Genomic DNA, 25541 nt, shown 5'->3' with positions numbered 1-25541 from the left:
TAGATAGATAGATAGATAGATAGATAGATAGATAGATAGATAGATAGATAGATAGATAGATAGACACATCACCATTTTTTCCCCCACTGTCTGACATTAAATCAGATGAAACCTTTCCTGTTTTAGGTCAGTTAGGATTACCAACATTATTTCTATTTGCTAAATGCCAGAATGATGATAGAAAGAATTTTTTTTAGAGATTTTTAAAATTATTTTCTTCAAAGTCAGAAGTTTACATCAACTCAGATGCCTTCAAACTATTTGGGAAAGCCCAGATGATGATGTCATGGCTTTGGAAGCTTTTGATAATTGCTAATTGACAACATTTGAGTTAATTGGAGGCACACCTGTGGATGTATTTAAAGGCACACCTCAAACACACTGCTTCCTCTGGTGACAATATGGAAAATCTAAAGAAGATATCAGGAAGAGAACTGTGGACCTCCACCAGTCTGGTTCATCCTTGGGTACAATTTACAGATGCCTGAAGGTTCAACGTTCATCTGTTCACACAATTAAACACAAGTATAAACACCATGGGAATGTCCATCCATCGTACCGCTCAGGAAGGAGACGGGTTCTGTGTCCCAGAGATGAAGTGTTTCGGTTGAAATGTGCGAATCAACCCCAGAACAAAAGCTAAAGGCCTCGTGAAGATGCTGCTGAAGGTGGTCAGAGAGAATCATTATCCACAGTGAAACCAGTCCTGGACCGACATGGGCTGGAAGGATACTCAGAGAGGAAGAAGACATCACTCCAAAAGGAACATAAAAAAGTCAGATTACCGTTTGTAAATGCACACAGAGACAAAGAGCTTAATTTCTGGAGACATGTCCTGTGGTCTGATAAAACTAAAATGTTTGGCCATAAGGACCATGTTTTTTTTGTCTGTTTGTTTTTTCTTTTTTTAATATATATTTTTGGGCTTTTTTTGCCTTCACTTTAGAGCAGTAGAGATAGTCAGGAAAGGGGGGAGAAGAATGGGGAAAGACCTGCAGCAAAGGGTCAGGAGCAGGAGTCGAACCCACAAACCCACAACCGCTGCGTTGGGGAACTACAGCCCCTGTTTATTGGTTGCCCGCTCAACTAGGTGAGCTATGGGGGTGCCCCCATAATGACCATCATTACATTTGGAGGAAAAAGGGGGAAGCTTGCAAGTCTGAGAACACCATCTCAACTGTGAAGTACGAGGGCGGCAGCATCATGTTATAGATGGAATCATGAAGAAAGAACATTATGTGGAAATATTGAAGCAACATCTCTATCAGCCAGGAAGATAAAGCTTGGACGCTAATGGGTCTTCTAAATGGACAATGACCCTCAGCATGCTGCCAAATTAGTTACACAAAGGCTTCAGGACAACAAAGTCAATGTTTTGGAGTGACCATCACAAAGCCCTGATCTCAATGCTGTAGAAAATTCATGGTCAGAGCTGAAAAAGTGTGTGGAGCAAGGTGGCCAACAGACCTGACTCAGTTCCACCAGTTCTGTCAGGAGGAATGGACCAGAATTCATCAAACTATTGAGAAGCTTGTGGAAGGAAACCCAAAACGTTTGACCCAAGTCATACAGTTTAAAGACAACGCTACCAAATACTAAGGAAATGTATGTAAACTTCTGACTTTGAAGAAAGTAATAAAAACAAATAAAAAAAAAAATCTCTCTCATTATTCTGGCATTTAGCAAATAGAAATAATTTTGGTAATTCTAATTAACCTAAAACAGGAAAAGTTTAGTCTGATTTAATGTCAGACAGTGAGAGAAAAAAAAAGTTTGATATTAAATATTTTCATGAGATTATTATACCTAAACTCAGGATGCAAAGTTGCCAAAGCACAGAAAAAGAAAAATGTTAATGTGCTTCTTTTACTATTGTGATAATGATTCGTTGTTTCCTTCCAGACCTCCAGTGACATGATGCCCAAGAGGGATCAAGAGAGGGACCTGGAGCTGGACAAGAAGATCGAGGCTCTCCGCAGGAAGAACGAAGCGCTCATGAAGAGGTACAAGGTGAGCACTCGCAGGCAGAGGAGCTTCCAGCTTGCAGCTCTTGCAGGCGTCCTGGTTATTCATTTGTTGTTCTCGTTGCACTTAGGAGGTGGAGGAGGACAGGAAACGGGCAGAAGAGGAAGGGATGGCGCTGCAGAGCCGAAAGGGCAAAGCTGATGATCTTACCATCACGATCAGCAAGTCCACCAGCGTGAGTGTCCACAGCAGTGACGGACACGACAACTGTGATTTAATAAAAGCTTCATTAATTTTTGCCTTTACAGTTGACAGAAGTTGGGTTTTTTTTTGTGGGAAGCATAGCTGTAAACTATGTAAATATTTCATCTTCTCTTTGCTGTGGAGCAGGATAGTCGTGTGGTGGTGACAAAGCCTCACAGCAGCGGCTCACCGGCTGGGAAAGGACAGCAGGAGGGTGGGCCTGACAGAGCGGGAGATGGCCCTCCACAGGGGGCAGGACGAGGCCACAGGAAGCAGCTAACGGTCACCATGGCTGGCAAAAAGGTAAAGTCACTGCCGTGGCAGTTTTAAGAATAACGCAGAGGAGCCAAAAAATTCCTGTAGCTTTGCTGTAATAAATGAAGGAATGACACAAAAGCACTTATTCATACAAATCAAGGGGAACTCGTTAAAAGTACTGACATGTGCATTAAATTAGCAAATTGAGAACAAGTTGCTCAGTAATGACAACTGATAACATTAAGTAAAATACAAAAGGCAGGCACACCAAGGAGTGATGGATATGCAAAGAAGCAGTCATAAACTGCTTGGATCGGTCAAATCACAGGAAAAATGTGAGGATACTGAAGTGAAATGATATATAACAAACTATTTGCTAGACCTGTATTATATGAGAGACCTTATGAAGTCACTATAAATGTGTTTCCATAACACAATTTTTAGTTGTGCATTTTGAAGTATTGCCTTAGGAAACATTGATGGAAATGGCAAAATTCGAAAAACTTCCCTAATTTTAAAGAAAAATGATATTTTTTGTTTGTTTTTAAATTCAGGATGCTCTACGCTTGCTTAAAGTAGTTTTTGACTTTTCTGAAAAATGAAAAAATGGGAGATGTAAACACCATTTTCCAATAAGTTCTGGTGTAGAACATTTGACTCACATGACCGATCAGCCGTTTCCACTTGTTTCATTGTCTTTGCCGCCAGATATCATGAAGCTCAGCCAATACCAGAAAGAATAATTACAGCTTTCCCAACTGAAAAATGTTCCTGAAGATTTTTCCTAATTTTTCTGCTGAAGATGTATTTAGCAGCTGGTTTCGTTTCCGGCTTCTTCTACTTCTGTTTCTATTACAGCCATGCATAACGTAATCCCTGCTGCCACCTTCTGATGGTGTGATGCAGCTGAGTTTTTTTGTCCCAAAGTTGTTAACGGAAACAAGCCTAATTTGCATTTTTCTTTTTTGAGAATTTTTCTTACATTTTAAAAATTGGTTTCAAATTTTAGGCTTGCACGTTGGTTCGGTGGTTAGCACTGTCACTTGACAGCTAGAAGATCCCCGGTTAGGATGCCTGGGATCTTTCTGCGTGGAGTTTGCATGTTCTCCCCGTGCAGCGTGGGTTCACTCTGGGTTCTCTGGCTTCCTCCTACAATCCGAAAACATGTTGAGGCTAATTGGTGATTCTAAATTGTCCGTAGATGTGAATGTGAATGTGCTTGGTTGTCTGTCTCTAAGTGTAGCCCTGTGATAGACTGGTGACCTGTCCAGGGTGTCCTCTGCCTTCACCCTGAGTCAGCTGGGATAGACTCCAGTGAGGACTAAGCGGTGTATAGATAATGGAGAGATGAATGGTTTCAAATTTGCTCGACAACTACATGGAAACACGGCTTATGAGAAACATGTTTGCAGTAGGAATTACGATAAATATTTAAAACCCAGCCATCGCTGCATGTATCCAGAAAGATGAGCAGCTAAAGTTAACATTTACTAAACGTAGGTTTTCAGCTTAGGTATAACTACTAGAACTGCGCTAGTACTCGATTACAGGCAAGTAAACTGATGAATGTAAATACTCATGATGAAGTTATAAACAGCTAATACAACACATGGAAGCGTCTCTGGGACTGTACTGTCCTCTGATGGCACCCAACTTACACTCAAAAAGGCCTTAATTATGCATAACTTTTAGTTTAATAGAAAGTAAATATGTGAGTTATATAAAAATTCATCTCCTGGACATTTGTCATGAATGGGGACCAAAACAGTTTTTTCAATCAGGTTACAAACATATTTATTTCTACTGTAAAGTTGGGCGTTTTAACATGGGGGTCTATAGGGATTTACTCACTTTTGGAGCCAGCCTCAAGTGGCCATTCTTGGAACTGCAGTTTTTTGCACTTCACAGGCTTCATTGTTCAGCCGTGGAGGTTGCTACTTAGAAACCACCATGCTTTGAGTTCAACATAAATGCACGCTAACTTGCTTACGGTGATACCACCAATGTGCCGCTGGTTAGCACACACAACAATTATTATACTCAGCGTCTTAGTCGAGTCTATTAACATGCTAACATTTGCTAATTAACACTAGACGTGTCAACACCTGAGGCTCATGGGAATGTCATTAGTTTTTTCATTAGGCTAATTAAAATTTCGACTTCATGATGGCGCCACAAAATGACAAAATGATTATAATTAAATTCAAATTATAAATTAAAGGACTGTATTGTATTAAAATGTGGTATTTACAGATTAGTTATAGGCGCCCTCGAACTATCATTTAACAATTTGGATATGACAAGGGCCGGAGCTCTTATGTTACCATTAACATTGCGACAGTTATGATATCTAATGTGAGTAACTGTCTCTGCAGGGTAAGAGGGTGGTGAGCGAGAAGCCAGAGAAGAGGCCGGGCCCTGCAGACGTCAAGAGCCCGACCGATGACGGACAGGCGAGGCGTGTGGAGTCAGCGGGGAGGGGGAAGCAGCCGTCTCACATGACCAAGAGAGAAGCAGCAGCAGCAGCAGCACAGGTCTGATTCAGACACACTGAACACTCCAGCGATCACGGTGTTTAAAAAGCTGCCCCCTCCTGTCTGCTTCCACTCTCCCGTTCCCCCCTTTGTTTATTGTCTCGTGCTGCACCGATGTGTTTTACATAGATGTCAGACATGTGGGCTGGCCCGTCCCCTCCAGTGATGGAGCACAATGGTTTGTGGATGGGAGGTGGACCTGGGCTGTGACTGACTGGGATTAGAGAAAAGGGTGTTGCTAATAGAGCTGTCGGTTGAGTCGAACCAAGTTTTCGTTCGTCTGCTCAGCTGCGATTGCTGTTGCTTTTGTTGTATTTTTAGCACGAGAATCATTGATTGCTCTCTGGGTGTGAAGGCCTCTGGTTGTGTGGAGCAAGCAGCACAGAGAGTAAGGTCTTTTAATATATTTATTTACATTATAACGAGACTGGATATCTCGCTTGGCATCACTAACTCCGCTGCATGCTGTGGTTTATTCCAGAGCCCATATTTAACACAGACAGGCAGAGACACATGTGCACATGCGGTACCCCTGGCTGGGCTGTGAAATGCCACACTGTCACTGACCTTAGGCCCCCCGGGTATGCAGAAACTCTGGAACAGCTGCTCTGCCTCAATCTGAAGCCTGACGCACAGACAACACACACAAACACACTCAGAAACACTCACACAAGCCGCTCAATCAATAAGCCGATGCAGAGGCAGCTGATCCTCACCACTGTAAACTCAGTCACAGTCTGGCCGTGGGAGGGGGTCTCCGGACACAACAACAGAGGCGGCGACGGCGGCAGTGGAGGCTCAGTCTAAATATGTATGTGTGCATCTGATTGGCTGCTCGCCGGGATGCCAGAGTTAATGTGCACTAAATCTATGGGATGAACACACTGTTCTCTTGCCTTTATTTATGGCCCGCTAGGTCTGTCCCCCTTTTATTTATCGTGTGGACTGAATCAGCACTTGAACGGTAGCCAACGCTCCAGTGCACCAGTCATCTGTGAATCCCAGAGACCTGGTTTCCACATGGTTGCTGTTTACATAACCAGTATCATTTAACACGGTTTGTGAGAGGCAGCGGGTGAGAGTGCTGCAAAAGGGCGATACCGGAGGAGAACATGTCATGGATCCGACAACCGTTAGAAAAATGTTTGTGTAGAAAAGATCCATGACAAAACTGAACATTGCTACCGCTTTGCCCTGCCTCTGAAATATTTTACTAATGAGTGTGTGTGTTAGAGCGAGAGAGCCACCCTGGAAATAAATAATGACTCTGTGAGAGGGGTGTGGTAATCAGGCAGTGTCCCGGGCAGATTGTAATGCCTGGAAGCACCGCGTGACTAGACTGTCTGTTCGCACCCATGAGGGGGGAGAAAAGACGGGAGCAAGGAAACGTAGAGGGAGTGAGAGGAACAAAAGGGGGGATACTACTGGCAACCCACCGTCTGTTTCCAGCCTCCGTTTCTCCCCTCTGAAACTTTAAGTGGTCTACACTCCTCTGGCACGATTGTTTCCCTATTCCCACCATCCTGAAAGGGCCGATTTGATCTAATTAACATTCAACTGCCTTCTCACTCTGAAAAGGCTCATTATGCTGCCAAAGAAACGGACCTGGCGAGGTGCCAGGAAAGAGTCAGAGAGGGAGAGGAAGAAGGAGTGCGAGGAGACACAAGAAAAGAGAGAGCAAGGTAGTCGGGGGGGTCTTTTTGTGTTTGTGCATGTGCATCTAGGTGTGAGCGAGTACGTGGGCGTCGCTGCCTGTAGGTGCGCTGCCAGACCGCTTTGTCCGCTGTTTATCATCTTTTACCCCCTCGGCTGTTCAAGTGTTGCCGTTAATGGCAACATGACTCATCCTCCGTGTTCACCGGAGCGCATCTTTGCCATCAGAGATGCACCAGAACCAAAGTTCACACAGTTCTCTACCTGCAATACGATGAGTTCGGTTTTCCAAATCGCTGTGTCGTTTCCCTGTTTAGCTACCTGCAAACTGCAGTCTGCTCTGATGACCCTCAGGCAGAGTGGATGATCCTCTTGTGCCACGTCGAGCTGTTCCGTTTTCGAACCACTTGGAGGCAGTGTAGGCTTCTAAATCTGAATGAATCTGTGCCTTCGCTTGGTTTTCTTTTTTACTGTTTATGGCAGCTGTAATGTGACCCTTCACAACCATGTATAAATCGAGTTGCTGTCTCACTCTTATTGTTCTTTTTCATATCTCCTCTCTGACAGGATGAGGTTAAACAGGGGCAGAAGCACACCGAGGAGCATCTCAGAGCGTCAGAACAATGCCAGGTAAACGGACATTTTTATTCAATCTCTAAAACATCAGCTTGAGGAAACCCACGAGTCTGGAGGACTTGAGCTCATAATTACCACATGGTTCACTGGAAGGAATACAAATTGGAATACAAGGTTCCCATATGACAGCGCCACGGTGCACAAAAGCACAGAGAGATGCAAATGCAAATATGCGCTCTACCCTCATCACCAACAGACACACACAGACAGGCACAACACGTTGCCATGCACACCCCTCTTTCTCTAGTGCTTGTCCCCATCTGCCTCCCGCTGGCTTGCGTGTTAACGTTGCTGGAGTAGCTCAGAGCTGTCTCACAGATCAGGCGTGCGATAAACAGGCCGACTGGGGAGGCAGGGAGAACGGGCTTCAAAGGCCGGGGCAAATACGCCACATGACAAGTGATGCTGTTCATGCCTCTCTGGCTCTCTGTACCTTGCCTGCTCTGCAGTCTGGGCCCGGCGAGCGCTCAAGGAAATACCATACTGGGTTGCGTAAGGGATTAGAGTGTCTTGGCTTTGTTTTGGTTAACAGATATGCTGTAAACCTCTTTTAGACCTGAACTTGTGCAGCTGCTGGAGGTTCAGAGTAAGAGCATGGTTTCTCCACTGGCCGGATTCATGTTGTAGTGTCCATCCTACCTGATTTGGGCCCCTGGCAACGTCCCCGCGGGGCCCCACGGAGGCGAGAAAATCGAAAAAGCTCTAATTAGCGGGGTGGCAGCAGGAGACGGCCTGTTGGAACATGTGAGAAGTGGCTTCCCGCGCGGCCCCGGACGTCCTCTGAGGGGCAGAGGAGAGGGAGGAGAGAGGAGACGGAAAACAGGGATGAGCACATATGCCATGTTCTCTGAAAACCGTGCGCAGGAAGGCAACATGTTTACTTCGCTGCGATTGGTCCACACCTGAGAGGAAAACATGACCCACAACAGCTTCTTCCCGGCACTGTGTCTGTTTCTCTCACTGTTGCTTTGAGGCTGAATATGTAGAGCAGCATGTGGAGGTTTTTTTTTACTCAAAAACTGCACAATTTACATTTTCCTCCAGACAGCAACATACCCTGCCTCCTGCTGTCAAGCTGATGAGCTCTTTCACTGGCAGACTGCTGGTCTTTTACGTGATTTTCCAATCAGAGGGCAGCGTCCTGGTTTGCTCTGTGTAACATGAGCTCACGGCCTCTGTCCCTTTTGATGTGTTAAAGAGCTTGTATCAGATCTCCGTTTAGTACTAACGAGCAATCCTCTCTGCTCCCATCCCGGTGATCAATAAACACGTTAGGAGGGAAATGATGGAAAGGGACCTAATTGCATTAACTGTACATGGCACTTTTCCTGGAATATAGTTTATTAGTATTTACAGTGAGGCAGCTTTTTGACATTTTAAGTGAAGCAGACGGCGTTAAAATACCAGAAATATTTTTGTTTGCCCTGTCGCTGTTTTATTATTTGTCTATTTATGACAAGCTATTTTTATTCACGGCCACCCATGCTTCATGTGAGCCTGTCCCGTCCACTGATTGGTGTGTAAAGTGATTCGTTACAATGTGACACTCCGAGGGCTGTTTAGTCATGTTTCACTGCCGTTGCTCCATTAAGAGAGCTGCTTGTTTTTAATGCAGTAAAATCCACCAAAGTGTCTTGTGCCCACATAGGAGCCTGAGAACCCGCAGGCAAGCACAGACCTCAACATCCCCACATCGAGGGAGGAGCAGGAGGAGTATCTGCGGTGGAAGAAAGAGCGCGAGCAGATTGACAGGGAAAGGGTGGCGCGCCATAAAAACGCTAAGGGCCAGTGGAGACGGGCGTGGGACATGGACAAAACTGAGAACATGTAAGAATTTTAAGCACCCAGCTTTCCCAAGACACTTTATCTGCTAATGCAGTAGATTTCCCACAGCTGCTCCTCTAGTTTCAAACTTCACTGGTTCCCTCTTGGTGCTATTTCAGACTGGAAACATTCAGTTTGTTAACTAGCAGATGCTGAATGAATATGTTGAATTAATCCACAAATGCACAGTTTCACATTTCATCTTCCGTTTTTGCTGAGTGGTAGCTGATAAAGAAGAGAATAGTATTATTTGTCCACTTTCCAAATCCATTTCATCCTTCTGGCCATAGATTCACGGCTTTAACTTCTAGAGACTGTGTATAAAAGGTGGACGTAGCTACTGTGACGCCACTCATTGGTCTATCATTCTAGAGCCTTAAGTTTTGTATTTTACCCATCGCCGTCTTGCTCTTTTGAAACCAGACATAAGGGGTGAGGGATGGTTCTGACTGAGAACCTGAGGACATTACACATGCCCATATGGTAGTGACTTATTTATCACAAAACTTGTCCTGTTTATTCATTTATTTTCCTCCAAATGGGTCCATAATTTATAAAAAATGTTAAGGTAGGCTCGAAACTAACAATTTAGACCATAAATGCATTAGAAAAATGTTTACTGAGCTGGGAAATCAAGTTGGAACTAGGGTCAGTTTCTCATAGAATTCAACACAATCAGTCTTTTGCAACCAAAGGTGTCGCCCCCTGCTGGTCATCAGAAAGAACACAGGTTTAAGGCACTTCGCTGTTGACTTTTGAGACTTTTGAGACTTTCGAGGTTGCATCCTTCTTTTATTTACAGTCTATGCTAATTACTAGCCTTCAATCTCTGTTGTCCTACAGTTTCTTATAAAACAAGATTTAACATTCTTTAACCTTTACATGACACAGTTCAGTCGCTGTTTTCTTAAAGCAATCGTTTGGCATGTGCCTTTTGCCGAGGTCTTAGCAAGAAAGCATATCTGATATCTCATCATATCCGTCGGCTTAGCTTAGCTTAGCTTAGCATAAAGACTGGAACTAGTGACTAGAAATGCGAGTCTGGCTCTGTGCAAGATAGACCTCTAAAAATCACAAATTATCACGTTATATGTTCGGTGTTCAATTTGCACAGCAATAAAAACGTAAAAACAGTAAAATCTGTGGTTGTTCAGTGCTAAAGATAAAATTTTTCTTGAATACACACTGATATTTTTACACCTTTACCTTTTTTTTTTTTAAAAGGCTGTAACAAATAAGATGTTAACTAGTCAGCATTAGATGTGCTAGTTTCCCAAGCTTTTAGCCCTTATGCTAAGCTAAGCTAACTGCCTCCTGGTTGTAGTTTCATATTTAACATTCCGACATGAGAATAGTGTCAATCTACTCATCTAACCAACTATTTCTTTAAAAATACCTTGATTCTGTTGTGGTCTGCTAAATTACCATCTTCATTAGCTGCTCGTCCACCTAGAAGCAGTTATTTTTGAATAAGTAATTAAGTTCTGCTAATTTTTCCTTTCCATCGTTTGCTTCTTACATCAGTGAAAGGCTTAATTCACTTCTAGTGCAGATGATGAGAGGGGAAAGTAAGCTTGAAGAACAGCATGCTTCTTTCTGTTTAGATTATTCAGTGGAAGAATCCATTAGATGAGCTATCTGGACTGCATGTTCCACCACACCATCACAAGACTAATCCGCATCAAGTCACAGGATGTTGCACAACGTTAACATCACCAAATAATTACTTTTCATGCAAGTTGCATCAGTATGTAAACAGTATGCAATGGTATGTTGCCATGATTTACGTTGTGTGCGCTTAAATTTCAAAGATTCACATCTTTCTTTTCTTTTGAAATGAACCTATGAGCCGCACATTAAAGCAATTAAACCCTCTCTATGATCCCACAGCCTGCTATCCCGTTTCTTTGTGAAATCACACAATAGCGGCCCAAACTGACTGCAGGAAAAAAAAAAATACAACCCATTAATTTGAAGTGTTTGTTAGATTTCAAACAAACCGAGCCAAAGTACAAATAGTGACTAAGTTGCAGAGCGAATTAATGTGCTGTTTAAGGAAGCATCAAAATGTAAAGAGACAAGGGAGGAGAGGCTATTTTTAGCTCGGGATAAGGGATGGAATGCCTTGCCTTATTTGGCGAAGCTTAAACAAGGCCCTCGAGTAAGAACAGACGAGGAAATGTGTTTTCGATTCGACGATTTACATGGCCTCGGTGGATGTGAAATGTAGGGGTGTGACTCGTGGAAGAGCAAATCCTCTTATTGGTTCTGCGAAATCTCAAATTGTAGGCCCGTAATAAATGTTCAGTCATACTAAGGAAATGTCTGAGGAGCCTGTTTATGGGGTGGACTGTAGATACACGGCTGGAAGTGAATCATGACCAAGACACTGCTTGTAGTGGGTTTTGTTACCTGTCTGAACTGAGTCTCTGCTTTAGGTTTTCAGACAAATCCCTCCCTGACAGAGACTGGGGTCCTTCCAGCCGAGGTGAGACACTAACACAGACTAAACTGAGAACATTTTTTAACATCAATACATGGTGATAAAAAAATTGGGTTTCATTCTTCCAGGTGGAAGAAATGCTAGAAGAGGACAACCCAGGTCAGGCGGTGACTCAAGAGGTATCCTGCTCATTATTTATCAGATAGTTTATTCCCTTAAAATGTTCCCAAAGCCTTAGACTTTAAATGTTCTTCTGTCCTAGGTCACGACAAGCGAGGCAAAGACAAGGGAGCTAAAAACGTGCTGGTGATGAGCAGCAAAGCAAAAGGCAAGGATCGTCTGACCGGGAGGGCCAGGAGGTCAGTAACAGCTGAGCATGAGCTGCTTTCGGGACTTGCACACAACAGCCTGATGTTAAAGTTGAATCCGACCGCTGGGACGTCTCTCACCACAGCCTCGGTTCATTGTTGTAGGAAAAAAATCACAATGACTAATGTAATGCATAAAGCGGATGTGGGAATGCATGTTGTTTTCCTGCTCCGTGCCCTAATGTACAAACTCCTCTGGATGTCATGAGACACGATGCAGATGCAGTTGCAGCTGACTAAATAACCCAGAAGGCCTCATTCATGTCTCACCACTGCATTCAGCTGTTCTTCTCCTGCTGTGCTGGGTGGTGAGGAGGCTGTCACACCAGCATTGCTCATGATCTGAAAAAGCCAACAAGACGTGGAAGTGAGGGATTTTACACTACAAGTGTGAAGGTGTAATGTGACAGATGATCTTCTGTTTGTACGTCTCAGATGTAGGTGAGGGTCAGGGGAGTCTGCAAAACAGCACTCAGGTGTTTCTGGTGACATTCTTGTTTCTGCGATCACAGTTGGCAACAGAGTGGCGTGTGGTGAGAGACAACCCACAGGCTACTTAAGACGACAACACCTGAGACCTGTGGCGCTGAAGATTGAGCCACTATGTCTAATCACAGCTCCACCTTCCCTTATGTCAGAGTGTCCCTGAGCAAGGAACTGAGCCTCAGATTGCTCCCAGTGGTCTCACTCTCACCTTGTGTGGTGGCCATCGGTGTGTGAGCATGAGAATCAAACGTACTACATCCCTCTATCGCTGCTTTCCTCTTGCTTTCTCTTACTTGATTATGCAGTGTTACAGCACATTGTAACAGGCAGAAGACTAACAGATTTACCACAGATTACTTGTGCATATTACTGAATATCTTTTGACAGAAGTCTGTGTTTTTCAGATGGCAGGCAAACGATGACGGAGAGAACCCGCAGGTGAGAGACCAAACCTGAGTGTAAATGTAAACCGCACGCATTAGAAAAAGACACCCAACAAGGCTGTTGTAATCTCATCTCTTAGACTTCTGACACAACGCTGGAGGAATTCCTGGAGGAACTCGACGCCCTCACAGATGCCGACTTGGAGGATCTGAAAGATCAGGACACGAAAACGAAGCTGTCATCCAGCCCAGACTCGCTGCCTGAGGAAGTGAGCGGAGACCCGGTGTCGGCTTCCAGCTCGAGAGAGGACACCCCGACTCAGGGGAAGGCCGAGGCCTCGTCCCCTCGGGGTTCGGAGAAGAAAGTGCGCTTCTCAGAGGAACTCATCCAAGGGGCTCACGCAAGGCAAGCAGCTCAAGACTCAGAATCCAGAAATCCGAGCTCTTTAAAAGCTTACTCGCCGAAAAAGCTCAAGCATGAAGAACAGGGGCAGCCTCTTGAAAGTGCCAAGCAGGATGATGGTAGTCCTCAGGATAAAGGCGGTGGTCCATCTGCTCCTCCTGTTACCCAGCAGCAGGCTACTGAGACTGAATGCACTAAAAAGGACAGCAATCCCCCCACAGCTCCCAGCTCCCCTCCTGCTGAAAAAGCCTGCTCCTCTCTACACGAGACCTCTGTCCAGCCTGTGGAGCTCGCCAAGTGCAACATCAGCAACACGAACACAGGTATGCAACAGCTTCAGTGACCTCTCCGTCGGTACATGTAGATGGAACATGAGTGAACTCACGTTGGTTTTCATTTCATAGAGGAACTAATAGACTCCGGCTTGTCCGTCCTGAGCCTGGAGTCAGGAGAAACGCACCCGACACACTCCACCAGCAGCGACAAGGTCAGTATAAGAGATGCTCAGAGGGACGGGAGTCAGTCAATAGACGTGTGAATGGACTGATGCAGGGAAGGTGCAAATGGATGAGTGGGTAAATAGATGAAGAGCGACAGAGATACGCAAGTATATCTGCACTGCAGCTGCGTGTTATCCAATTTTGATTCAAGTATATTCGTCTCCTCTGAGGCCTGATGGAGAGCAGCATAAATAGTCTCGTGAGAAAACGCCACTTCATCTCATCGTCACTGATATGCCGTCTGACCGCATGTTTGAATCATTCATATGGAGAAGTGATGCTCATGAAATACATAAATTACAGGGCGGGGGGGGGGTGGAAAAAATCAAAGTTTAAACTAGTAATGTACATTTTTCTCTCTTTTTTTCCCTACAGGCGAGAGAGCATGGGAAGATTGTTTGATTTTTTTGGGGATGTAAATACCGAAACCAAAACACAGCATTTGGATGCATTATCTTGCTTCAGGTAGCTCATTTGAGATACCACCGCTTACAGCTTATGAGCAAAAACCATGGTTTCATTTTTTTTGCTGTGTCCCACCTGTGGAAGTTTTAGCTCCAATTCGACATAGGAATGGCGAGGAGTGTCCCCCCTCCGGACATGTCCCCCCGCTCGAATATTTTTTACATCCAAGCACTTTATGAGTATAAAAGTCTGTGTACTGACACATCCTTCAGTATGTTAGTATGCTGCTTGAGTGCAATATCATTGAATGTTTACATTTGTATGAAGATTTCAAGGTACATATCAGGAGGCTAGCTAACCCCTTTCACTTAGGTAGCCCTTGACAATAAACTAAGCCACAGTCAAATTTTCTAGTGCCTGATTCTGCCTTAGAGGTTTTTTGAATAAGTGAAAAAAAAAACAAAAAAAAAGTCTGTATCATATGACGATACATTAGTCGCAGACCAGCAGTAGAGTCTGTGTTTCTACGCTCTAAACTGTGTGAGTAGATGTTATTTATTAACCGCTTCCAGCATCAGTCAATGGCCTTTCACAAATAAGAAATCAATACCTTGTTAAAGCGCACATTTGGAGCTTATTGTCTTTGGCTAATGACCAGGACACTGTTTCCAAAGTTTTCAAAAAATGTGACTACTGACGTAAATGTTTTCTGTTTTTAAGGAATTTAAAGGGGCACTCTGATGATTTTACATATCGGGCTCAGTTTACTCCTGTTGGTCAGTGCTGCTGTGTCGTGTCTTCTGTGGCTCTGAAGGAACTTTATCAAGTTAAAAGATGTCCTTCAAACAAGGTTATATGGATTTGGAGATTGTAGATTTCTAACCTGGGAGCTGGCGTTTACCAGGCAGAGAGGGTTTAGTGAAGAAGGGCTGTTAAGTAAAGGCTTTATAGGCAAGTCTCACCACTCGAGAACCAAACCTGCAATGTCAAGCTGCATGTCTAGATGTTGATTTCGTCACAAAATTAAGTACAAACAGGTTTTTCCCACAAGTTACGCTTCAACTACGCATGCATACAGCTTCAAGACACTGATGTTCCTCCGGTCAGCTGTTATAAAGCATATAATTGACTTTTGGGAGGGCCGTCTTTGGCGTTAGAGACTTCTCCCATTGATTTTTATTTAGCATTGAATGAATCCTAAATGGAAATCGATGGCCGGCTGCATTATAAGCCCCGATTGTTGCATTATGTGCATCATGTAACTCACCGGAGTGCCCCTTTGATATTAAGCTAAAGCATCAGCTAAAAAAAATACTGCTGTTCAGAGAGACATCATAACAAATGATCAATAACACCACATAACTAATATCTTGACACACTGCTGTCTTAAAGTCCGCACGGTTTTACAGCTGAATCCCAGTTATCTGGTCTTCCTCAGACTCCTATTATGCCGTGTTTTAGGCACTTAATACGGATTTAGCTTCTTTGATATTACAAATTTAGGACATGAAAGTCAAGCTTGTGAATCAAAAACCAATCGGGTAAGTAAAATAGTGTTTTTTAAATGGTTTGCATGTGCTGTTTTCTAGCAAACAGTCATGAGAGTCCCGGTACAGAAGCGTGTTTTTTTTAGCCTCAGAGGGACTGACTAACTTGGGTCATCCAGGTCGGCGAGAGTTCAGCCCTTTGCTGGGATTCAGCTGTAATTCCCTTTCTGGTGTTTTCATTTGTTCCGTATTACAATCATGAAAGACAGCTAATATTGTCAAGACAGCTTCCCTTAATTAAGAACTTAGCCAGTTGTTGTGCCTTGCATATTGGCTTCTTCAAATATTGAAGGTGTACCTTAATTTCGTGGTTTGTATCATAACTGTTTCATGTACTGTGCCGACAGCGCAGCCTCGTTTCTTTTTATTTATTTGCCTCTCCGTTTGGACAAACAGAATGTTACCTAGAATGAGTTTGCAATTCTAAAACTATTTTGAAACGATGTCTTGTGTTTCTCTGTGCCATGTACGGTTTTATTTATTGCCTCTGATGTTTTATTTCTTTTGGTATCAAGTGACGACTATAATAAGACGCCTTACAAGAAGAAGAACTCTGTCCTCAAAGAAGTTTTTGGCTTTCGTCAACGCTACAGTATAGTAAACAGTTATGTAACCGTTTAGTAGAGAACACAGTGGACATGCTCGGAGCTGCAGGGTTCTGTCAGCTTCAACTGTGGTTACATAAAATACAAGTAATCAGGAAACTATCGGAAGCACACTGGGGGGAAAAACGAAGCAGCAAACCCGACGTTCGAAGCCAATCCATCCATTAAGAGAGCAAAACGTGCGAGTAGGGGCCTTATTCTGTATTATACGTGGATGGTGAATGAGTGATGAAGGAAACATCTGTTTGAAAAACAGGTCATCGATTACCTCTGAAGTATTTAAAACTCCCTGTGGGATTCAATTTAGTAAAATGAAATTTAGGACCTACAATCATTGAGAAGTTGTACGTTACGTGTCCTCGTTTAGTACGTGTTTGTTTAGCTGTTAGACATCTGCATGATCACCCTCTTTGAAACTGAAGAGGTGGTTGTGATTGTCCTGGGTGTGTACCACTGTCCTCCGTGTGTTCACGTACACTCATAAGGAAGGAATACTTGCGCGTGCCTGTGGATGAGTGCGTGTCTGGAGGTGTGCTCGCAGCTTTTTGCTGTTCAGAGTGCTCACGCTAATTTGAATCTGTGTGCAACATGGCTTCATTTACTGTAGAGCAATGTTGAAGGAGGCGTACCGATCATCAATAAAGTTTTTCTGTATTTCAAAAACGACTGGCCGTTGTTTTGTTGGGTGATTTCTGCCACACCACCAACCAATATGCACACAGTACAAAGGGGGGGAGGGATGCATTTTGGTCATTTTACTAACAAAAAGGACGACATCCTCCTCGTCATCTGCCCTCAAACTGCCCGCTGACTGTCACCCTCTGTTACCCATTGTCTCCTCACTTCCTGATGCTATACACAGCACACAAATTCATTCTCTACAGTTTTTATATCTTAAGAAACAACGGGGCAGATGCGACCCACCGCATCAGCAGTCCATTAAGGTTGATCTCAGTCCACTGAGTCTGCCTTCACGTTGGGTTTGATTAATTTCGGATGAACTCTCTGCAGGGCTGTTACAGTGGAGACGGCTCCCTCTGAGCCCTGCAGGTGGGACCTCCCATAGGTGCTACTATTTTAATTATCTCCTCCCAAGGCCATCTCCATAGCAGCCTTCTGCCACTGAGACTCTGGGGCTTGTACCTGCTGCACAACAGCCTCCGTGAAAGCGCACCGAAATGCTTCGCTCATTTAAAGCCTGGTTTTATCTTTTTATTTTTAAATCTCTGCACAGGACATTATGAAACCCATTATTTGAGTCCGTAACACTCCTGATTCACGTTGGTGCTAAGCTAACTAATAGTTTGAAGGGTTTGACACACTAGTACACTACAGTGGGGGTGTTGATATTATGGAAATAAGTCCTGTAGGCTGTTAGAGGATTGAAGTGCAGTGTAGGATTATGTCAGCTGCTCTCTGCAGTGGAGCTTCAGAAGCTTGCTTTCCTGAGGAGGAAAAAAAAAAAAAAGAATCAAATATAAAAGCTGAATGTTTGGTCAAAGCAGCTTTAAAGGAAGGTGGTGCCGAGGCCTGTCATCGCGGATCACACAGGAGCCGGCTTCTGTGTGCAACAACAGCCTTTTGTTTTGGGGCCGGGTTTGAAATTTGCGGCTTCGAGAAAAAAAGTTGTCTGACAATAGCTGTCTTTCAAATCCAAAAATAACTACATCGGGCTGTGATGCTGATGCTCGGGGTTAGTGTTGGGGTTAAAGCAGCAGTTCTACATTTCGGGGACAAACGGAAAAATCAGTAAAACTTTCACATCTGTCCAGTAAATGTAAAGCTTTAGCCAGCAGTGTCACCCTCGTCCAAAGGTAAGAGAATCTGTCAAAACTGGCAACCTTAAATATCACTAATGATCAATAAATATTTGCACAGAAGCTGAACATGCAGTGGTATTACAGGGTTTATGTGCTGGACTACGCTACCAGAACTTCTTGCAGTCTGCTGGTTTCAACAAGTGCCCAACACAAAACCACAAATTAAACAAACAAGATATAATATTTTAATCAGTGAGCTTTGGAGATGCTGGTGGTAGTTTTCTCTGAACAGAGCAGGACTAGCTGGTTCCCCTTCCTCCCGGTCTCTGTGCTGAGCTAAGCTATCAGGCTCCAGCTCTACATTTACTTGACAGACATAAGAGGGGTATCGTTCTCCTTATCTAACTCTCTGCAAGAATGCAAAAATAACCGATTACTGCAAGGAAAAGCTTGAAGCGATCACTTGCTCTGCTGCCTGGGTTGGTGACACCTTCTATTAGCCGAGGCATAAGCGCGGCGAGGTTAACAGTCGGAGGCTCTCGAGGTGTTTCATTACAGCTGATGGATGCAGGTTAAGCGGAGGCTGGATCTGGCCCGGCCCTGCGACCCTGCCAGAACCTGACAGGTTGGCAGTCCCCACTGAGCATGTGCGTCATCCCACCCCCCCCTCGGCCCTGTCATGGTTCAGTATGTTAACCACACCTCAGCAGCTGCCCCGATCGAGCATAGCCCCCCACCTCTCTCTCCCTCCAGCCTGGAGACAGGAGGCTGACAAGATGTCCACCTGCTGTCTGCCATATTGATCTCAGCATCATTTAAACAAATCCAAGCTCGTCACTTTATACAAAGCTTTTTATAAATGTATGGAAATGTTTGTTAGCACTGTCACCTCACAGTGAGATGGTCTGACCCTGCAGGTCAGCTGGGGGCTTTCTATGAGGGGTTTGCATGTTTCCCTGCACCTGCATGGATTTTCTTCCTCCCGCAGTTCAAAAACATTCACAGAAGGCTAACTGGTGATTCTTAGATGTGAAAGCGAGAGTCTTTTTTTGTTAACTCTGTGATGACCTCAGCTCATCATCAAACTCTGCAGAAGCCTGATAACCATCCTGATAATTTGAATCAGGTGTGTTGGAAGAGGGAAACATCTAAAACTTGCAGGATTGCGGCCCTCGAGGACCAGGATTCGACACCCCTGCTCTACAGGATAAAGCAGCTCCATGGATAGATGGAAATGAGATTAAAAACTGAGTTGGAATAAGCAACCTCATCGCGGTGTGTTGGATCATCCGTTTGCCATCCGTCTACAGCAACATGTTGCAGCTTATACATCGAAGGGGATTTTTACTTAGCAGATTATGAAAATATTCTAATTTTAATAATTATAGTGACACATTGCTATTAAATAGCAATTGTATCTGCAGTGAGCGATTCAATCAGCTGAAACTTGAGGTGAATATAACATCACTTCAGGCCTATTTGTTGACCTTTTGACCTCCACCGACTGACCAAACACATTTTAAATCGTTTCCAGTTGTATTCCAAACAATGACGTATGATATCTCACTTATGTTTTGGTGAACTCTAACTTTGGTGATACTCTCCATGTGTTTTGACCGTGTACGTCACAGCTACTGGTTCGTCAGCCTGCGTCAGTGTTTTTCTCCTGTAAGTGATTTGAAAATGAATCCCATGTATTTTTTAAAGTCTTCAAGTCTGGAGGCAAGGCTATTATTAAATTCCCCCGTCTACCTACAGCTCCACTTTTGTTCCATAATGCATAGCTCCACACTTTTGCCCTTTTATTAATTGAAAACGCTCTTGTTTGCTGCCTTCTCATTGTTCCACCGTGCCGCACGACAACATGTTCATATTTCACAACTTTTGTGACGCCGTCTTGCTCAAACAATGCCGTATTGAAGGGCCTTTAATTCCTCCGGCTTTGCTGAAAGGTCTCTTGCTTGTAATATGTTCTGTCGAACCTGATGAGGGAAAAGAACTTCTGGAGAGCAGAACTTTTAAGTCTGTCTACACTCAGAATTGTGTTTTTTTGCAGTTAGTTTTAATTGCTTGTTTTACAGTCACTGTGCAGAACGTATGGGACACATTTCTGTGTCTGAACGTCTTCACACAGACGCTCCACTGCTTTGTCATTCACATTAATAGCAGTTTCAATCCTGAGAAATCTTTGTTGGGTTGATGATTGAATTTTTAATCTGATATCAAAGTGACGACAACTGCCAGGAGTTAAACTGCTGCATTTATAAAAAGAACGGCATAGACAGCTACCGTCTTTTATGTTTATATATATTTCATGATTTACTAAATGTGGTGTCTCTTTTCATCTCTGCCGTGAGCCTGTCATCCATCGCCTGGCTTGAACCACAAAAGAAATTAATCTCATGCTGAACTCATATGCGGCGTATGACTGATTTCACATCAGATAATGCAATCAGCTACCTGGGTGACGAGGTTCAAGAGTCAGAAGGTCAGACGCTGTATCCTGACTCAGATGGGGCTTCCAGCAATAAATGTCAGTCCAGATGAACTCATTCATCAATAGGTCAGTCATTGCTCTCATACATTACAAGAAGCTATACGAGGCGGTGGAAACACATCTGTCAAAGCCGTCCTGTGAGCAGAGGCCACCGCGGTATTGACAGGCCTGTCGCTGCGTTATGCACACTCTGGATTACGTTTTTTTTCTGGTACGCACGGTTTGCTTTGTGATTATATTGGATGTTTGCGTCTTGTGCTGCCTTTCCTGATGAATGCGCTTCCTATTCAGCGCAGCAGACACATACCTTGGCTTTGCCACGGAAAATCTGTCACATTAACACAACAATGCATGTCATCTGCGTTTACATCACGGTGCAGCGTTTGCGAGGCACTGGCTGCTCAACTGGAATCAAGTGTCTTTATTTGGAGTGTGATAGTGAATGATGCTTGTCACCGCCGGCACAGAATCCAAACCTTTCAGCCAAACAATCCTTTTCAGAGAGAGCTGGATCAAAATAGCACCAAGCGGCATTGTGTAATGCGTTCTCCTCTGTTTTGTACAGTGCAACAACAGAGCTCTCAAATCAATACACCTCCCTCACATGCTGCTGAGAGAGCGCACGGGGTGGTTGGTCTTATTTCCACTTCATAGTTCACCACATGTGACTGTGTGAAGTGGTTTCAGTGAGAGATGCATCCACTGAGCTGTGGCAGACTGGGAGATGAATGCTTCTCTCTCGGTGAGCAGCAGACGGTGCCTGTGATCACAAACTGGACAGTTCACTCAGGTAATTAAAGGGCCTCCGACAAAATCTGATTAAACGCTCGGATCACGAGGCCGATCATAAAGCGGGCCCTCTTTGTGCTGGCTCTGCTATTATTTCTGTTGAACCCACGCCTTCATATCAATCAATAATTATTGCTACACTCTGAACTGAGCCGCTGCTCATTTAAATCCATTTTTTCAGAGACGAAATGTGAGATGTTAGGAAAAACCTAACATTTATTCGAATCTATATTATCCAGCATGGCTCTGAATAAATAAAATATCAACATACATGATAATGTCAGGGATTCATTCTTGACTTACAGAGATCTTTTATAAAACCATAGAAATGAATCATTGTCTAAGGGTGTTTATTTGTACCTTGTGATATAGTTATACCTATTATACATACTGTACCTTTAATAAAAATCATCTAATTACACTAAAAGTCAATCAAGGCCAAAAGATGTATGCCTGCCCAATATGTACATAACCAAATACACAATACATTTACATGGTTATATGCACATACCTGAGCATAACTCAATAATGCAGGTCCTTCTACTCGGAATCCAGGGTTTGATCCATGAAAAAAATACAGCCTATATGTTAAAATGCAACAATGCAGTATTGAATAAAACCCTCCGATGAATGGCAGTGATGTTGTTATGCCTGTGAGACATATTCACGTCTGTGTGGCAAAACCAAAAAAAAAGCATCTCTGGAGCCTGTGCCCTATCAATTTAACAAAATATCTATATCAGTGTTGTCCACACGTTACAGGCAGGTTAGTGGCCTCAAGAGCTGTCCGAGGTAAAGTAGACACACATTGATTTAAGGCATACAGATGGCCTAGAACCCAGAATAAAAATGGGAAGGGGGAAAAAAAAAACGCATAGTTAAGGAGGGGGAAACAGTGTTCACAGAAGAAAAGAGATCTCCTCTTTTCTCAGCCGTAAAAGCAAGATCATCAGTTCATATGTGCAGTTCAGCATCCAGAAGGGGCTCTGCAGTTTTAGAGAACCTGTGTGTTATCCGACCTGCGGCTCTGAGTATGTCAAACACTCCTTTTTGATGGGGGGTCAGTTCGGATGTGAGAGGGTGTGTGGTGATGGGGAGGGGAGGGAGGGAATGAGGCCCGATCCTCTAAAGCTCGTCCTGCTTAGGTCGGAGGCAGAGCGGCAGCATCTGCGGCCGCCTGCTCGGGGTCGTCGCTCGCTCCTCGCCGGTGCGCCTCCCTCTCCTCCACCTCCTCCTCCTCCTCCTGGTCCTCGGCGAGCGCGGCGACGGACTCCCCGGTGCCCGACGGGATGTAGTGGCTCACCCGCGGGTGAGACGTCCCCGTGCCCAAAGTGCTCGATCTGTCCGCGCTTGTGTGACCGTGGGAAGATGCGTAGAGTCCGTCCTGCTCCTCCTGCTGCCGCTGCTGCTGTTGCTGCGGCGGCGGCGGCGTGTGCGCAATTTCGGTGGCCACTCTCTCGGCTCTGTCGTCCCACTGAAACGCCTGATTGTGCGGGGTTGTGCCCAGCCTGCTCTGGTTGAGAGACAGCAGCCGTGTCTGTGTGGTAGAGTTCCACTCTGAGACGTTGCTGTTCGTGGAAATATTAGTTGAGATGTTTGCGGCGGGGGTGACCTCCTCGGGCACCCCCGGCTTCCCGGCAGAGGAGGATGCGCTGGTGGGTTTCCAGATCAGGCTGTAGTAAATTGCCAGAATAATGGCTGCTAAGGACACGGACAACACATATGCAAAAACAGTGGCAAGTCTCACCCACTTCTTGTTAGTCTTAGCAGCCATCTTAGCCTTTTTGTCCCCCGTATAAGTAGCAGGTTTGCCCCTCTCCATATTGGGCATGAAGTCCCGCTCTCTCATATTGCCCCTATTTTTTCCTCGATGCTCCACCACCCCCTCCGTCTTGAAGGCTTTTTGTTATCCACAGTCCAAGAGAAGAGGAAGCGGAGGGCTGAGGAGAAAAGATGCTCGGACCACCTTGAGCCGTCCGCAGCGCAGCAAGATTTTTTGCAGCTAAATTGATTTCTTCCAATTTATTTGATCTCACCAGCGCTGCGCCTCATATTTGGTACCCAGCGCAGCGTTTCATAATGGACATCAAGCATCCACAGGCTGACTGCGCGCTTCAGCATCCGACAGCGGCGGGACAAATGTCTGCCCTGGAGCAGATTTCCAGGGAACAGCTGGCTGGAGGCCCACAGCGAATCCGCAGTATACGATTTGATGTCATTTATTAAAACGATTAAGTGAGATCATACGGTACACAACTGTCTGTCTTATCCAGCAAATGAAGTGGCTGGCTCAGCTAAAAATACAGGAGAGGGGGCGGGCGGTGGCTCTTAAAGAAGCAGCAGCTGTGCAGCAGCCCGAGAAGAAACCAAAAAAAAAAAAAATCACATCACCTTCACATCAGGACGCTGTTTGTGCGCACGGAGGGCGGCAGGATGTTGTGGTGGAGATGAGCGCGTTTCCAAGTGACTCCATCCTCCTCCACTGCGCGCACCTATTGGTGGGAAGCGGAGAGGTGATTAACCAGCCTCCCTGCTTCTGACGGGCATTTATGAGTTGCGTAAAGCTCATCAAGTTGCATGTGTCAGCCCAGAGTGTGTCTGGATCGGTTTTACCTCGCTCACCTGCAGGCTGGTCCACTCACAGCGCGACTTTTCAGCACAATGGACAGCGACCCGGATTGGCCACTGCGCATGTCCTCCAGGAGGCTGTCAGGTGGAACAGGTGGAGGCCACATCAGAGCAGTGATGTGTGAACCTGTGGTGGTCACTGTCAGTCACACAAGTGGAAACAAAACACACATTGTCATAGAAGCACCAACTTCCTTGTTCATAAATGACTTTTCTTACATCAACTTGATTGTTTGAGGTGTTAAAGGTATATATTTGGGTTGGATTGTTATGTGTCATGTCCACATGTAGCAGCAGACAAAGGGAAAATGTGCGTTGTGCTTGACTGTCACAAATCTAATCTTTTCAACTGTGCAGCCAATCAAACTCAGAACTGTCATCATACTGTGTTCACACTGGGGAAGAAATCTGGGGTAGAAACCAGTGAAAATGTGGCAGCTAGTGGGCCAAAAAATAAACATAAAAAAGATGGAATGCTGTATTACTCAAAGACTGCAAAAACTGGAAAACTAACAGCAGAAATGTGATGTTTTTATCTGATTCAAAGACATTAAAACAGTTTAATTTTAAGGACACATATTACAAATGAACAAATTTCAGTTTGTAATAATAATACAGATTTTTGATGTGGACATGAGGTAAAACTCAGACCTGTTCAATGTGTGAATTAATACTAGTTTCTGTGACTTTACTAGATATTATCTCCATTTAAATAAATCAGGTAAAATCTGTAAAATAACAGTTCAAAAAATATTTACTATCTTTAATCCTTAGCATTTGTATTATGGATTTTAAAAAGTTATTTCAAGTAACAGCAAATAGCTGTAAAATACCAATATTAATAATTTTTGCTGATTTAAATACAGTGAAAAAAAATTGTAATTTAACAGTCAGGTGTTGTAAAAATTAATTATAATTTGTAGAAATTCTGTACATTTTTGAAGTGGTTATGATCTGCAGTTTAGGCCTGCTTTTTTTTCAGTCAACATGCAAATTCATAAATTTTCTGCGATTTTACTAGATAGTGTCTGTAATTTAACAAAACTGTAAAAATCTGTAAATTAAAAAATAAAGTAGAAATTATTTACCATTTTTCAGTCCTTGATATAATATTTTTTTATTCAGATAATGGCACATATCTGTAAAATGACAAATTTTTTTGTAGATTTAAATACAGTTTAAGAAAAAGTAAATTTAAATTTAATTTTAAAATTAAATTTAATAAAATATCAGTTTCAATGTTGTCGTTATTTACAGCCTTGGCCTATTTTTTAAAATTAACATTAATATTATTACAGTAAATATGTAAAATAATACTTTTTCTGCGACTCTACTGTTTTGCAGAATAAGTGCATCATTCCATTAGAAATGCACAAAGCTAATCTGTTCAACTCACTCCCACTCAGAACCGTTAATACTGGCGTCTCCATGTGAGACAAGCAGCGCACATACAAACATCCATGTGTTTACTGGAAGGCTGCTTGATTTCATTACCGTGTTTTATGATATGAGGAGCTGACCAGCTGTGAGGTGACATGTCGTGTTTACTGGTCTTGTTGTTTTTGAAATATCTTTTTTAAAAAAAACACATCAGTATCTCGAATAAACTGACGG

General features: G+C 43.8%; 2 protein-coding genes across 3 annotated transcripts in view; one reads left to right on the top strand and one right to left on the bottom strand.

Moving 5' to 3' along the window:
* ccdc9b (coiled-coil domain containing 9B) overlaps window positions 1–16919 on the top strand; it is a 22108-nt gene extending 5189 nt beyond the window's left edge. The window contains exons 2-14 of one of the 2 annotated variants that reach the window (XM_008281423.1): window positions 1903–2010; window positions 2096–2200; window positions 2356–2511; window positions 4842–4991; window positions 7218–7283; window positions 8938–9116; window positions 11552–11601; window positions 11685–11735; window positions 11819–11915; window positions 12815–12848; window positions 12934–13519; window positions 13601–13683; window positions 14072–16919. In XM_008281423.1, the coding sequence (XP_008279645.1) occupies window positions 1903–2010; window positions 2096–2200; window positions 2356–2511; window positions 4842–4991; window positions 7218–7283; window positions 8938–9116; window positions 11552–11601; window positions 11685–11735; window positions 11819–11915; window positions 12815–12848; window positions 12934–13519; window positions 13601–13683; window positions 14072–14098 (1692 nt within the window). In that variant the 3' untranslated portion in view covers window positions 14099–16919. Of the gene's footprint in view, window positions 1–1902; window positions 2011–2095; window positions 2201–2355; window positions 2512–4841; window positions 5001–7217; window positions 7284–8937; window positions 9117–11551; window positions 11602–11684; window positions 11736–11818; window positions 11916–12814; window positions 12849–12933; window positions 13520–13600; window positions 13684–14071 lie in introns of both variants that reach the window. The other variant, XM_008281422.1, reaches the window with a different exon arrangement.
* Window positions 16920–21488: 4569 nt separating this feature from the next.
* On the bottom strand, window positions 21489–23526 carry LOC103357041 (uncharacterized). The gene has a single exon (XM_008281421.1). The coding sequence runs from the start codon at window positions 23146–23148 to the stop codon at window positions 22441–22443; it is 708 nt and encodes a 235-aa protein (XP_008279643.1). The 5' UTR covers window positions 23149–23526; the 3' UTR covers window positions 21489–22440.
* Between the last annotated feature and the right edge of the window lie 2015 nt (window positions 23527–25541).

The sequence above is a fragment of the Stegastes partitus genome, unplaced genomic scaffold (genome assembly GCF_000690725.1).
Source record: "Stegastes partitus isolate 25-593 unplaced genomic scaffold, Stegastes_partitus-1.0.2 Scaffold233, whole genome shotgun sequence".
Lineage (NCBI taxonomy): Eukaryota > Metazoa > Chordata > Actinopteri > Pomacentridae > Stegastes > Stegastes partitus.
Note: the sequence above shows the minus strand (reverse complement) of the source record. Positions and strands in the feature narration are given on the sequence as shown.